Below are 12,645 nucleotides of genomic sequence, written 5' to 3'. Positions count from 1 at the left end.
CAAATGAAACGACAGTTTGTATAAAACAAGTATTTTATTTTAAATTGTACTGAAACCATTTAGTTTTTATTTTTATTTTGCTCAATATACGGTGTCGAAATAGTTCTTCGTGTATTCGGTTGTTAAGTCAATATAGCTTGGTGACAATTCTAGTGTAAAGCAAGGTCTACATAAACAAAACGTTTATATGTTTTTTTTTATTGACTTTGGTGCAAAGATATACAAAGAAAAGGAGTGCGTTTACTGAACTGATTGTGAACTGTTTGCTGTGAAAATTGCTTTACGCATAACGAGCGGAATTGTGCAATAGGATAAATATTTGTTTAACAAGGGAGGCAACATTACTGAGCAAGCTTGTTTGGAAACCTTTGACGCATTTTGAGTAAGAATGTTTACCATAATTGTTTGATCAACAACCGAATCGCAAGTATTAAGCCTGTTTATAAAAATGTGACAAGAACATGAGATAATTTTATGAATCATGATTAATATAATGTCGAGTCATTGTTTTTTGCCATTTGTGAACCTAATTAGAGGTTATCGCCAATTAGACTATTCCATTGCAAATGGTAGCAACCTTGCGAGTGGGACAAAATATTGCGTTAGTTTTGCATTGAAGGATACCTTTTCTTGCTAAACAGATTTTCAAAGTCCCCAAAAGCGATTTCCCAAATATTTACATGGGGCATTTAAACAAGGGTGTTGAAATAAGTCATTTCAATTTGCGGTAACCTTTTCAACCTATTGTAAGTCCCTATTTACACTGTGCAAAACTTTCATTATCCAAACGCATAGGTTTTGTTCCTGCATGGCGAGGTAAAACGCTGTAACGGGCCACAAACACGATCTGCAAATTTTTCCTGTTTTTACGACTTTTACGAGCGATGGGCTAGAATATAAACTCGTTTCGACGTGTTATTGCAAGCCAGTCGCAGAAAAACACTTTATATGTTGGACATGCTGCTGAGTGACATATGTATATGGAATCCCGCCTATTTGAACAAGTCTTGTTTAGTTGGCAATTTACAAGCCTTAAGCTAAACGAGCTGTATACAGTAGAACAGCAATTTGCTATACAGTATTATGTGCTTTAAGTGTTACATCATATAAAACAGTATGAAAAGCAACATGACTACGCTATGCCCCTTTGGAAGCCTTTGGAAACATCATGCAAAGATACTTATGGCCTAAATATGTTTATTTTGTTTGTCTTTTAAAGGGGTTCGTTGTTGATTGTGTGTTTCTTCTAACTTGGTGAAAGAATAGCATTGCTTGAATATTCCACCATGTCTTCAGAAGATGAAAAGAAAGATTCTGTGTCATCCGCTTCAAGCAGTGATGTTTCGGGTAAATATTAAATCCTTGAAGTGATACCTTTATGAAACGCTCTAAACTTGAATACAACAAACAGTGTTTTAACGATGCGCAACCCCAAGGCGCTTTATGATACGATTCGATTAGGTTTCAATTGATTTAGCTTGCTAAAATAAAACATTGCGCCACACGTACACTTAAACGATCATATCAAGCTGAAATAGCTGCGATCAGTTGAAACATTATAGAACGCAAAAATGCTGGGCACAATTTGTGGATAAAGTCTGGACTAGCAACAGCAGCACCGAACCTTCATCAGTTTTTGTACGCAGTATAGCGACAAAGATAATTTGGCCAAGTTCTTAATTCATTTTTCACGGAGTTATGACCTAAAGAACTCTCATGAGAAAGAAGTCCGTTTGGTCAAAATATGGGACAAGCCAGTCAGGACTTTCGGGGACCACGTGGCCGAGTTATTAAAATCTTTCTTTTATGGGGTTTTAACCCAGAACACTCCCGGGGACGAATCCCGATCAGGGTTTTATGTCTGCATATGGGTCAGGCGCGCCCTGGACCATTCGGCCAAGTTCTTTAAATCTGACAAAAAATACCATATTTTAAATAAATACTGCTACCGTGCGGATATTCATTTTAAGACGACTTGACACTTGACATCAAATCAAATACTTTGTCTCGAACAAGGAATTATTCGGTTGTTAAGTCATTACAGCTTGTCTATGTGGAGTTTCAAAACAGTATCAACACGAAATTAACGAAACTTGAAAAACGATTTTATTTGGGTAAAATTTTATGATAGGCGTCAACCTAGATGCACGTGCAAAGCTGTTATTGCACGTTATATAACCAACACGTGAAAAAATTTAGTGCCACAAAAGGAACACAATGTAAGTAGTTTCGGATCAGTAGCCTAATTGAAATTCTTTTTTTACAGTTTCAGAAACAAAGGGCAAATTAAGCGAAGTTGATACAAAAAGTACAGAAAGCTTAACGTGGTCTGTAAGTAAAAGATCATTTTTTCTTGAACCTGTCTGTGACATTATTTTAGAATAAAACTGTTGCTTAAACATTTCCTTTTTTAGGAAGCCTGGCGTCAATACCCAAAGCACGTCACCCTTATTGTCGGCAATGAGTTTTGTGAGCGGTTCTCTTACTATGGCATGAGATGTAAGTGTTATTGATGATTAAAGGTTTATTCTACAATTAAAGGTTGCAAGTTCCTTATGCGATTAAAATTTTTTTTATTTTAAAATTAAACGACAAGGACTTGGAGACATTTTTCTCGCGACAGTTTATCGCGTGTCGCGTAACTTCCACAACTTCAAATGGCGCGAAATCAAAATGCTAAAATTGGCGCTGCTTAAACATGTTTGTTTTCTGCTCGATTCTGTATGATTCGACTACCTTTATAATGTATTTTACACCTAGCCGTTCTTCTGCTTTACTTCCGAAACTACTTGCATTGGGACGATGACACTGCAACCGCCATATACCATGCCTTCACGGTGTTGGTGTACCTCTTTCCGTTGATGGGAGCCGTTATCGCCGATTCCTACTGGGGAAAATACAAGACCATTCTCTACTTGTCGGTTGTTTACATTCTGGGGCATGCCGTGAAGACTGTAGGATCGATACCTTATGTACCATCGCAAACTGCTCATGTGTAAGTTATGTTAGGAAACTGAAAAAAAAAAAAATCACCTTACATTGTCAATTGTAGTTTGCACCAATCGGTTAAAAGTATATTTAGTTATTTTTCATCAACAATAGACAATTTTTGGTGGCATTTGCAATTATTTTAGCTGTTTGCAGAACGTTTTACCTTTTTGAACAGAATTGGTCTTGTTTTAAATCTGCAATAACAAATTTAAGTTTTGTTGAACTTATGCACCCTGTTTGTAGTGTTCTTTCCATGATTGGGTTGTTTCTAATTGCTGTTGGCTCTGGTGGGATTAAACCCTGTGTTTCAGCATTTGGTGGTGATCAGTTTCAACCTGAGCAGGTAACACCATCAAGTAAAAATCAGGATTTAAGTTACTGCACTAATCTCATACTTTTTGTTACTGTTTTACAACCTTTTTTATTTAATAAATCACAAGAATGAAACTACTTGCTAGTTGCTGACTTGTATAATGGTCATGACCCAGTGTGATTTAATAACTGTAACAAGATTGACTGCAGACTTATGTATATTATTTCCATGCTCTCAAAGTTTTGTTTTAAAGCTGATTACAAGGACAATGCATGATGCCTTTTGGCTTAATAAATAAGCTCTCCAAATATATAAGCTATTGCTGCCAGACATATCAAGTTTATACAGCCCTTTTGGCAAGCATTTTTTATTTCGATGTTTGATGTTTCGACATCCTATACATGTCACCCTCATCAGGGTAAATAACAGTGCTGTCAACTGACTTTAGTTTATGACGGGGTTTTCCATACATTTCATGTGTACATAAATTGCAAGGTCAGCCTATTGCCAATAATGCAACAAATATTTCAGACCTACATCAGAAAACAATTCTTCTCACTCTTCTACTTTGCTATCAATGCTGGAAGTCTGATATCAACCTTCGTGACACCAATTTTCCGTGCTGATGTCAACTGCTATCCTGGGGAAACAGACCCAATCTTCGATGAATGCTATGCATTGGCATTTGGTGTACCAGGGGCTCTAATGGTTGTTGCTCTAAGTGAGTGAAATTTTAGTTGTTGTTCATATCATGCATTTTTAACAATAGTTACTACCTCAAAAACATTTCGAGATAATGTTTAAGAAATGTAACAAAAATTGTGAACTGTAAACACTACCAGTAAACTGAAGCTTTAGTACATTTAAATCAGTTTGTGTTTTTCATTTTGCAATGTAATATAAATAATATCGATTTAGCTGAATTGGTGGCATCCTCAGTTCTAAGCAAGGGATAAAAAATAAAATAAAAACAATCCATAACTTGAACTGTCTGCACACGTTTGTTCAGGACGATTTCTGTAAAAGCACAGTTTTGTAAAAACTACTGTTATACTGACAAGACTAACATTTACAGACAGATTCAGTTAATCGCATAATCTGAGTAATTGCATAAAAAAAGCATATTGCTTATGAATTAAGGTTTATTGTGTTGCATTGCATATGTTTGCTTAATCCTATTGACTGGTAATACATTGACTTTACCTTTTTTTTAGTTTTGTTTGTGATTGGTACTCGCTGGTACACAATGTATCCACCAGAGGGCAGTATTGTTCCTCGTGTTTGCAAATGTGTCTACTCTGCTTGCAAGAATCGATGGAACACACCGAGCAGTGAAAGAAACAAAGACCATTGGTTGGAATATTCAACTTCCTCTGTAAGTGGTAACTTACGTTTTAGAATTTAATTGTTTTCACTACAAATCACTACTTTTTGGCAGAATCTTGGTTTGTCATAAGGAAGAACAACAAAGTATAGCCAATGCCATAGATTAAACATTTCTTTTTTTTGCAATAATTAAAGTCTGCTGTACAACCACTACATTCTGTGAACTTCTAAGTACATCAACTGTTCTTTACAATTATATGTTTTTTGTAGAAAAAGTTGATTCGAGACACAAAGTATGTGTTTCGTGTGATGATTCTGTTCATCCCTCTTCCTGCCTTTTGGGCTCTTTTTGATCAACAAGGGTCAAGATGGACTTTACAAGCGATTCAAACCAATGGACATTTGGTAAACACATCTATAATTAATAAACTATATTTTGTTATTTATATTTTGTATAGCAATGTAAGCTGCAGACAGTGCACAGTTTGTCAACCTACAAGGTCTCGTTAGTGCAGCTGTGACAAGACATTGGCCTGTAACTCCTAAATAGCTGGAGTGCTATAGCCTGGCTATACCAATCTATAGCACCAATGTTTTGTCACTAGCTGCATCCATATAATCCAGGGTGATTCGTGCGGGCTACATAGTTTCATGCCATAGCGCTGTCTTATCAAACGTACCCCGCGAGGCGATTTTTATTGGGGCGTCAAGAGATGGTCTTTCACAATTGTACAGTTGGTCTCATCTTACGAGCAATGCTTGTATATTACGTCATAAGTAACAAAATAAGGCAATTGTTTGCGCACAATTAACACTTGTAGTCTTGTTTGTGACGTAACAAACCGGCTTTGGATCAATCTTGCGCGTTGTAATCCTATGAAACTAGATAATATCAATTCTACATATAGCGACAGGAAAACTTTTGTAAGGAGTAGATTAATTTTTAAATGTTACAAAGTTATCAATACGATTTGGCAAACCAAAAAATGTGGTCGCTTGCCGGATGAAGTGACCGGATCCGGCCCGCTGGCTATAATTTGGTGACCCCTGATATAATCTAAAAATTTAAAATAAGGTGCAATTGTAGCAGCTGTTTTAACAGTGTATTAGCACGTTGCAGTTAATATATTTTTGAAATCTAAAATGATATGTAAAAAGAAAAAAAAATTGAAATTTTATTTTTCATAGTATTTCATTACTTTTTTAAACAAAAAATAAAACAATTTATACTTTAAACAGGGCACATTGCTTATTAAACCTGACCAAGTTGAAGTTTTAAATCCTTTGTTCATCGTCATTTTGATTCCTATCTTTGAATCAACTCTCTATCCTGCACTGCGATACTTCAAAATTCCATTCCCTCCACTTCGACGAATGACTGTTGGTCTGATTTTGGCTGGAACTTCATTTATCGCTGCTGCAATTCTTCAAATTGAAATTGATGTGAGTGCTTTTGAAATTGTTTCTTGACTCACTGGCTGCTTCGGAAATTGGGAAGACATTTCGGGCATCAATATAAAATTTACTAATCTTGGTGTGGTTTATTGCAGAGATTTCCTGTTTTTTTCCAAGTTTCTTGTTTCATGTTTACACTTATGGATTTGAAGTTTAACTTACTATGTTCTTTTACCACACTGATCTCCCATATCCCAAAAAGAGTTGGAATTACTTATAATTATTTCCAAATATAAAATTAATATATTTTAACTTTCAAGTAAGTTAAGCCCAGATTGAGATCCTCTGGTCCTGTGATTAAATACGTATCTTGTCTTTTACCCTTGTCTGCACTGTAAACTGATAACAAATAAATAATTTTACAGAAAACTCTTACACCTTTACCACCAAGTAACCAATATGGTGTTCGAATTATCAATGCAGGTTCTTGCAACCTTTCAGTCACCAATGGAGGACAGTCTACAATTGTACCAATGAAATCGGTGAGTTATATTTTTTGCCTCATGAGAGCAGTCCGCTAACCACTAGTGGTTCACAATTACCTTTGAAAAGTGGGCTCAAAACTAGCCAAATGTTACAAATATAAAAAAGGGGGCGCCAAGCAATTTTGAGGGAGCACCAAGATGCAACCCAATGCATCATATAAACCAGTGGTTCACAAACTTTTTTATTGTCGGGGCTAAATGGTAGTTTTAAGTGTGTAGGGAGCCACAAAAAAGCGAAACCTTGAGAAAATCCCTACAAATAGCAATGTTCGGTGGTTTTCTGAGATCTGGTGAAAGCCGCAAAATAAGTTGTTGGGAGCGGCATGCGTCCCTGAGAGCCGCATTTGAGAATAACTGGTATAAACAAAAGTTCAGTTTCCTAAGACTTCTGTTTAGCATAGTACCTCACATGACAGTTAGATTCAGAATTAGCACAACAGCATTCACGATTAAGAACTGCTGTGCTAGTAGAATCCCTGAATTCTCCATGAGTTTTTTGTTGTAATCTGGGTTGGATTGCTGCTGAAATAAATGAAGCTCATGCTTACAGCATTGAGGAACTAGGTACACAACGCATACTTTTTATACCAATTTTTAATGATGTTGCATGTACCAACATACTTCATTTTCCAACAAATACTACCTTGGCTTCTATAAATGTAAATATTAGCCGTAATACAACAATACAACAACTCAGGTTTTGCTTGCTATGCTGGCCACTTGCTCACTCTTCAGGCAAAAGTCAATTTTTTTAATACGGCCCGGTTTCAGTCCGCAACGAGTGTGTTACCAGGCTGTAGAATTTTTCAGGTTAAATGTTTTGAAACATTTTTCCCATGTATTTTGGGGATGATAAACTTATTTAGATGTTTTCATTGCTAAACATTTGTGGTTTTTGAAAACCGGTCTGTGATAAAATTTCAGTTTCAAAAACATTCCGCAGCAGAAAAAATGTTGCCGGCCCCTGTTTTAATAGATCAAATTTGGTTCTGGCCTAACTATAGACTACTTTTAAGTGCTCAATTTTTGCTTTGTCTTAAAACAGATTATGATGTCAAATAAAAATGTACCGCGCTTTGAATATTTTTGCTCAGTATTGAACTACATAAACATAAATCAATCAAGTTACAGTTTTACAAAGAAAACTTTGGAACTAACCTAAAAAAATAACTTTTCTACTTTCTTAGGCAAGCGAAATTGATTTTTTTAAATTCAACACTGACACCGAGTATGAATATGCATGTGAAGGTATCACAGCAACAAATTTTTTTAACGTTGCAAGTCCGGCAAGTAAAGAAGAAGTGTTGGAGTTCACTATTACAGATGGCAATTACATTGAGGTAAGCAAAGTGCTCATTGCCTAAACTAGGATGGTCCAAGACTAAGAGAAGAAATTGCCACATTAAGGTGTGGTAAATACTTTGTGGGCCGCACAGGAGAAACTTTTTTGTATAATGCGACTAAATTTTGTTTCTGATAGACTTCGTGTATCTGCTTGCACTCAGTTACTACTTAAACTTCCTGTAAGTGCAGATGTTTGCAACAAAGAGAAAAAAAAATGTTTTTTACTATTTGTTTAAAATCATAACATTTGACCATATGCATCATTTTGTAGCTGTTATCAATAAAGGTTACACTAAAAATATTTCATTAGGAGTCTGACATGTTAAAAAATAAAGTGTGGCATTTGAATTGTATTAAACTTTGAAAGCATTTGTAAAGCATCAGTTCAAGTAGGTTGCATTTTGGAGTTAAAAACTCTTTGCTAACTAGATTTTACTTGTCAAGTTCTTTGCATGAACGGCTTATTCATGCTTTGAATTTGAAAATATAAAGTAAACAAAAGCAAAATTGTGTACAGATTAAGAAATATTGCTACAGGCACAAGTTGTTTATGTTTTGCCAAAACCATAGTATTTTCAACCAACAGACCCAAATGATAACGCATAAGACTGAAGATGGTGGGGGAAGATTTAGTATTCTGAATTTACGGAATGACAATGTCACAGCCACTGTTACTGCAAATGATCGACTGTTTTTTGAGGATCGACCTATTGTCGCTCTACCTAACCAGAGATCTGAAGAAATAGATGTCCCCTACGGAGAGTATGAAAATGTTTATTTCATTTTTTTTAATAAGAAAGTGATTTAGCAGTATGGGTTCTATGCAAATATGTTAAAATAATTTTCCTTTTTTTCATTTTTATTACATTTTGGCAGTTGGTAATTTCAATTTAATTTCATTTTACTGTTAATATCATTCCTAAAACTTGTCTGTATGAGCTAAACCTTGTCAGAGCTTTTTTATGCAAACATGCTTACTGATCTTACAACCTGATTTTTTAAGGCTTGACCTGTTGAAATATTTTTCCCCATCATAAAGTATTCATCAATTTTTTCTGAGGGACTAAATAATTTTTTTACCTAATAAGACAATTTGTCTTAGACAAATGTTTCTTTACCCAAGTTATATTTGAATGCAAATAGCTTTAACAGTGTTTATGTCTTATGATTCCTCTTGAGTTCTTTTTGATTTTGGTTTAAAGGCAAACATTTATGTAAGTCATATTATTTTATGTATTAAGAGCAACAGTTCACTTGGAGTATGGGGATGGAACATCAGGAGAATATTATTTATACTTGGATGTTGGCGGGGTCTATAGCGTAGTGTTGCAAGAAATAGAAGCAGATTCATTTGATGTGAGTAATTAACCATAAATTGTAACAAAAAAATTTAAACTTTTACACTTAAAGATATTACAGAATTTTCTTTCCAAAACTTACTCGCAAAATATTTGCCTTGGTTTGGGATGAGCACGTTACTCGGTATCAATGGTATCGAATGATTTCAGTGGCATCGATACTCGGTATCGAAATATTTTGTCCCAGTTTTCGATACCAACGTTCGCTACTGAAGGCCGGTTTACACTATATGAATACTGGCTACTTTTTGCCAATATTTGCTTCAGACAGAACAAAATCAGAAAAAGTTTTGCCATGTTAGGTATAGTTTTTTTCGCTATCATGTGGAAATCACATTTTTCCACATGCTTCTGTGTGTGTCTGTGCGCGCATGTACCCCAGCCATGGCAGATAAATTAGCTAGTGATATACAACTAGTACAACAATATATTTGTACTCGGTAATCCATATCGAAGGTATATACACCGAAGGAACTCTGTATCGGTACTCGCTTTAAAATCTAGTATCGTCCTAGTAATTTATTTGAGAAGTATTAAAAGAATGGGTTTTGGCCTTGTGGTAATCATATACATAAAGTTATGTTTTTACCAGTATTTGAATTTACTGATACTTTGTAGACCCTAGATCTCAATCCAAGTGTCATAAGTGTTGCATGGATGGTTCCTCAGTTTGTTCTCATCACAATTGGTGAAGTTTTCCTCTCAATTACTGGCCTTGAGTTTTCCTATACTCAGGTAAGTTTTTTATTTAAGTCCCACAATTTTTTGTCAAAGATTTAGCCAAGCAATATACCATCAAAGTGACCCAATGATTTAAAATACATTTTTACAAGGCCTGAGCATGATGTAATCAAGGTTAAAACTGTAAACTATGTTGTTTTTGAAAATAATAATTTTCTATTTTTTCAACCACCTCATAAAATTGTTCTCTAAAACTGACTTAATATGGCAGTCGAGTTGATGCTTTTGTGAATTTTTGACTGAAATCTCTGTTACTCAGGCCACTGTTATCCAACAGTATATGTGGGTTTTGACACAAAGTTGAATGCCTGTAAAATATTTTGGGCTCCCCTTTGACAAAAATATGGTACAAGTACCATTAAATACTTTATCATTATTTGTACCACCAAGCCTGCGTAGCTCAGTTGGTAGAGTGCCAGACCCGAACAGGGTCCTTTCATGGGTTCAAATTCGACTGTAGGCTAGATTTTTTTAGTTTATGCCTTGCCATATGTGGAAATGCTTGGGAGACTGGCTTGATCTGTATTCTGTATAGTGCCTACAAAAGTCCCGGCAGACTATGAAACTATGATCAAAGTCTGTCATGATTGCTGGTCTAAACTCTAAAAGTCTATATCAGTGATTCTCAAACTTTTTTATTGTCGGGGCCAAATGGTATTTTTTTAAGTGTGTGGGGAGCCGCAAAAAAATGAAACTTTGAGAAAATCACTAAAGATTATTACTTTGAAAGCTAAAATAGCAATGTATGGTGGTTTTCTGAGGTCTGGTGCGAGCCGCAAAATAAGTTGTTGGGAGCCGCATGCGGCCCCGAAAACCGAGTTTGAGAACCACTGGTCTAAATGAACACATCCAGGCTTGTCTTAGCAGTTAGCTCACCCACAATAAAACACCACTGGATTCATTAATATAACTCCTTTGTTGTTCAACCTTACAGGCCCCTCCAAGTATGAAATCTGTTCTTACCAGTATCTGGCTCTTCACTGTGTCACTTGGTAACATTATAGTTCTGATTGTGGCTGAAGCACAGGGTTTTGAGAAGGCTTCTGACGAGTTTTTCTTCTTTGCCGGGCTTATTTTTGTTGCTGCAATCCTCTTTATGTTTCTTGCATACCGGTAAGTGAAGAGAAAGATGTATATAAGCTGTTGCTGCCAGGCATAATATCAACTTTGTAGAGCTATTTTGGCGTTTTTTTATGCCAAAAAATAAAAATGCAATTGCCAGAAGAGCTCTATAAAGTAAAAACAAACATGGAATAAAAGTGGAAACCGTTTTTTTTACTTTTGGGTATTTATTTTTTAGGCGTTTACCACAGAGATATAAATTAATTTATGGAATGAGTTGAGTTTGAATGACCATCTTTGGCTAAACAAACAGAAATTAAACATGTTTCGAGATGTTTTTGTTTGTGTTGTTTACTATGCACTACAGATTGGCACTTTTGCAAATAACTTTAGGCATAAACGTAACAAACTTACGCTAGGCTTCTAGGCTGTAATTCAATTTAAACCTATTTACTACATCGGATATTCATAATAGAGTTACGTAGTTCATTTTTTAATACGATGCTTTTGAAAATCTTGTTCAAAAACGATTTCAAAACCCATACAAAATTCAAATCATCTTAAAATGGCGTTAAAATCTCGTGTATCTTAGGTACATCCCCGTAGATGAGAACGAGTTTGCCGAAGAAATTCTGATCGAGCAGGAAAAAGTCCGCAAGAGGGCAGAAGAGTACCGGATGAAAAAACTCGGTATGGGTGAAGGTGTTCCTGAAAACAACTACGATCCACCTGCGACCAACGGAGGCGTCGACAATGACGCTTGTGACGTCATAGTAGAACATCCCAACAAACCTGAAGACTCCTACGAGAACCAGACCCGTTTCTAATTTCTTTTTCAATGGTTAATTACTGGTTTAACAAACACGGTTTAAACTGATAGGAGCAGACGGATCCGGTTAATAACAATCTGGATATTAGGGTCTTTCATGTATTTGCGGGAAATCATAACCTTTGCTTATCATTTTTGAGAAAATTAGCTGATTGAACGCAATTCACTTAATCGGGACAGAAGAGCGATTAACCGGATTCGTCTGTATGTATATTATCCAGGAGGAGAGTTTAAATTTTCAAAAAATATGTAGTTCTAGTCGCACCTTTACGATCATAAGTATGGCGTTTTTCCCTTTTCAAATAGAATTTCTATATCTACTGTTGTTGGAATGACTGTAACGCTCTTACGTCATATCAATTTATGGCATTGTTGAAGTTTTTTGCCACGATGCTTTTGAAACCACTTTTTTAATTGAAATTTAAGTATTTTGTGATATTTACTGAAATAAATTCTTGAAGTACGCGTACCTAAACAAAGTAGAGCGAAGAGATATTTTCGAAAACATCTAGCATTATTCTAAATGAGTGATTTTTAACTGATGTTCCGCTGAACGCTAGTGTTTCGTCAAAGATTATCAGGTTTTTCGCAAGAAATTTATACGTTTGATCAGTGTTTTTTTTAAGGTGTTTTGGGGGACCGTTTCGGTTTTCTCCAGCGGTTTCCCAAAATTTGCCAGTAGCCTAATAAATAATTCGTTTAAGCAAATATGGCTATTTTTTGGTATTTAAATGAAACACT

At 35.5% G+C, this 12,645-nt stretch overlaps 1 protein-coding gene across 1 annotated transcript; it reads left to right on the top strand.

Moving 5' to 3' along the window:
* Window positions 1-1,246: 1,246 nt before the first annotated feature.
* On the top strand, window positions 1,247-12,373 carry LOC145204063 (solute carrier family 15 member 2-like). Its single transcript, XM_080076477.1, has 16 exons — window positions 1,247-1,347; window positions 2,267-2,331; window positions 2,415-2,499; window positions 2,761-2,995; window positions 3,235-3,334; window positions 3,836-4,025; window positions 4,519-4,679; window positions 4,901-5,035; window positions 5,870-6,073; window positions 6,451-6,567; window positions 7,758-7,910; window positions 8,501-8,676; window positions 9,156-9,270; window positions 9,891-10,007; window positions 10,948-11,126; window positions 11,668-12,373. The coding sequence occupies exons 1-16, from the start codon at window positions 1,287-1,289 to the stop codon at window positions 11,900-11,902; spliced, it is 2,328 nt and encodes a 775-aa protein (XP_079932603.1). The 5' UTR covers window positions 1,247-1,286; the 3' UTR covers window positions 11,903-12,373.
* Window positions 12,374-12,645: the final 272 nt, after the last annotated feature.

The sequence above is a fragment of the Phallusia mammillata genome, chromosome 8 (genome assembly GCF_965637545.1).
Source record: "Phallusia mammillata chromosome 8, kaPhaMamm4.hap1.1, whole genome shotgun sequence".
Classification (NCBI taxonomy): domain Eukaryota; kingdom Metazoa; phylum Chordata; class Ascidiacea; order Phlebobranchia; family Ascidiidae; genus Phallusia; species Phallusia mammillata.
This window is presented reverse-complemented; position numbering and strand designations above follow the sequence as displayed.

What these genes read in the sequence shown, in the direction of transcription:
- LOC145204063 (XM_080076477.1), top strand. Translation starts at nt 1,287, where the DNA reads ATGTCTTCAGAAGATGAAAAGAAAGATTCTGTGTCATCCGCTTCAAGC. An exon ending in TTCTTCAAATTGAAATTGAT is followed by an intron (nt 6,074 to 6,450) that starts GTGAGTGCTTTT and finishes ATAATTTTACAG; the next exon opens with AAAACTCTTACACCTTTACC. An exon ending in TTTATGTTTCTTGCATACCG is followed by an intron (nt 11,127 to 11,667) that starts GTAAGTGAAGAG and finishes CGTGTATCTTAG; the next exon opens with GTACATCCCCGTAGATGAGA.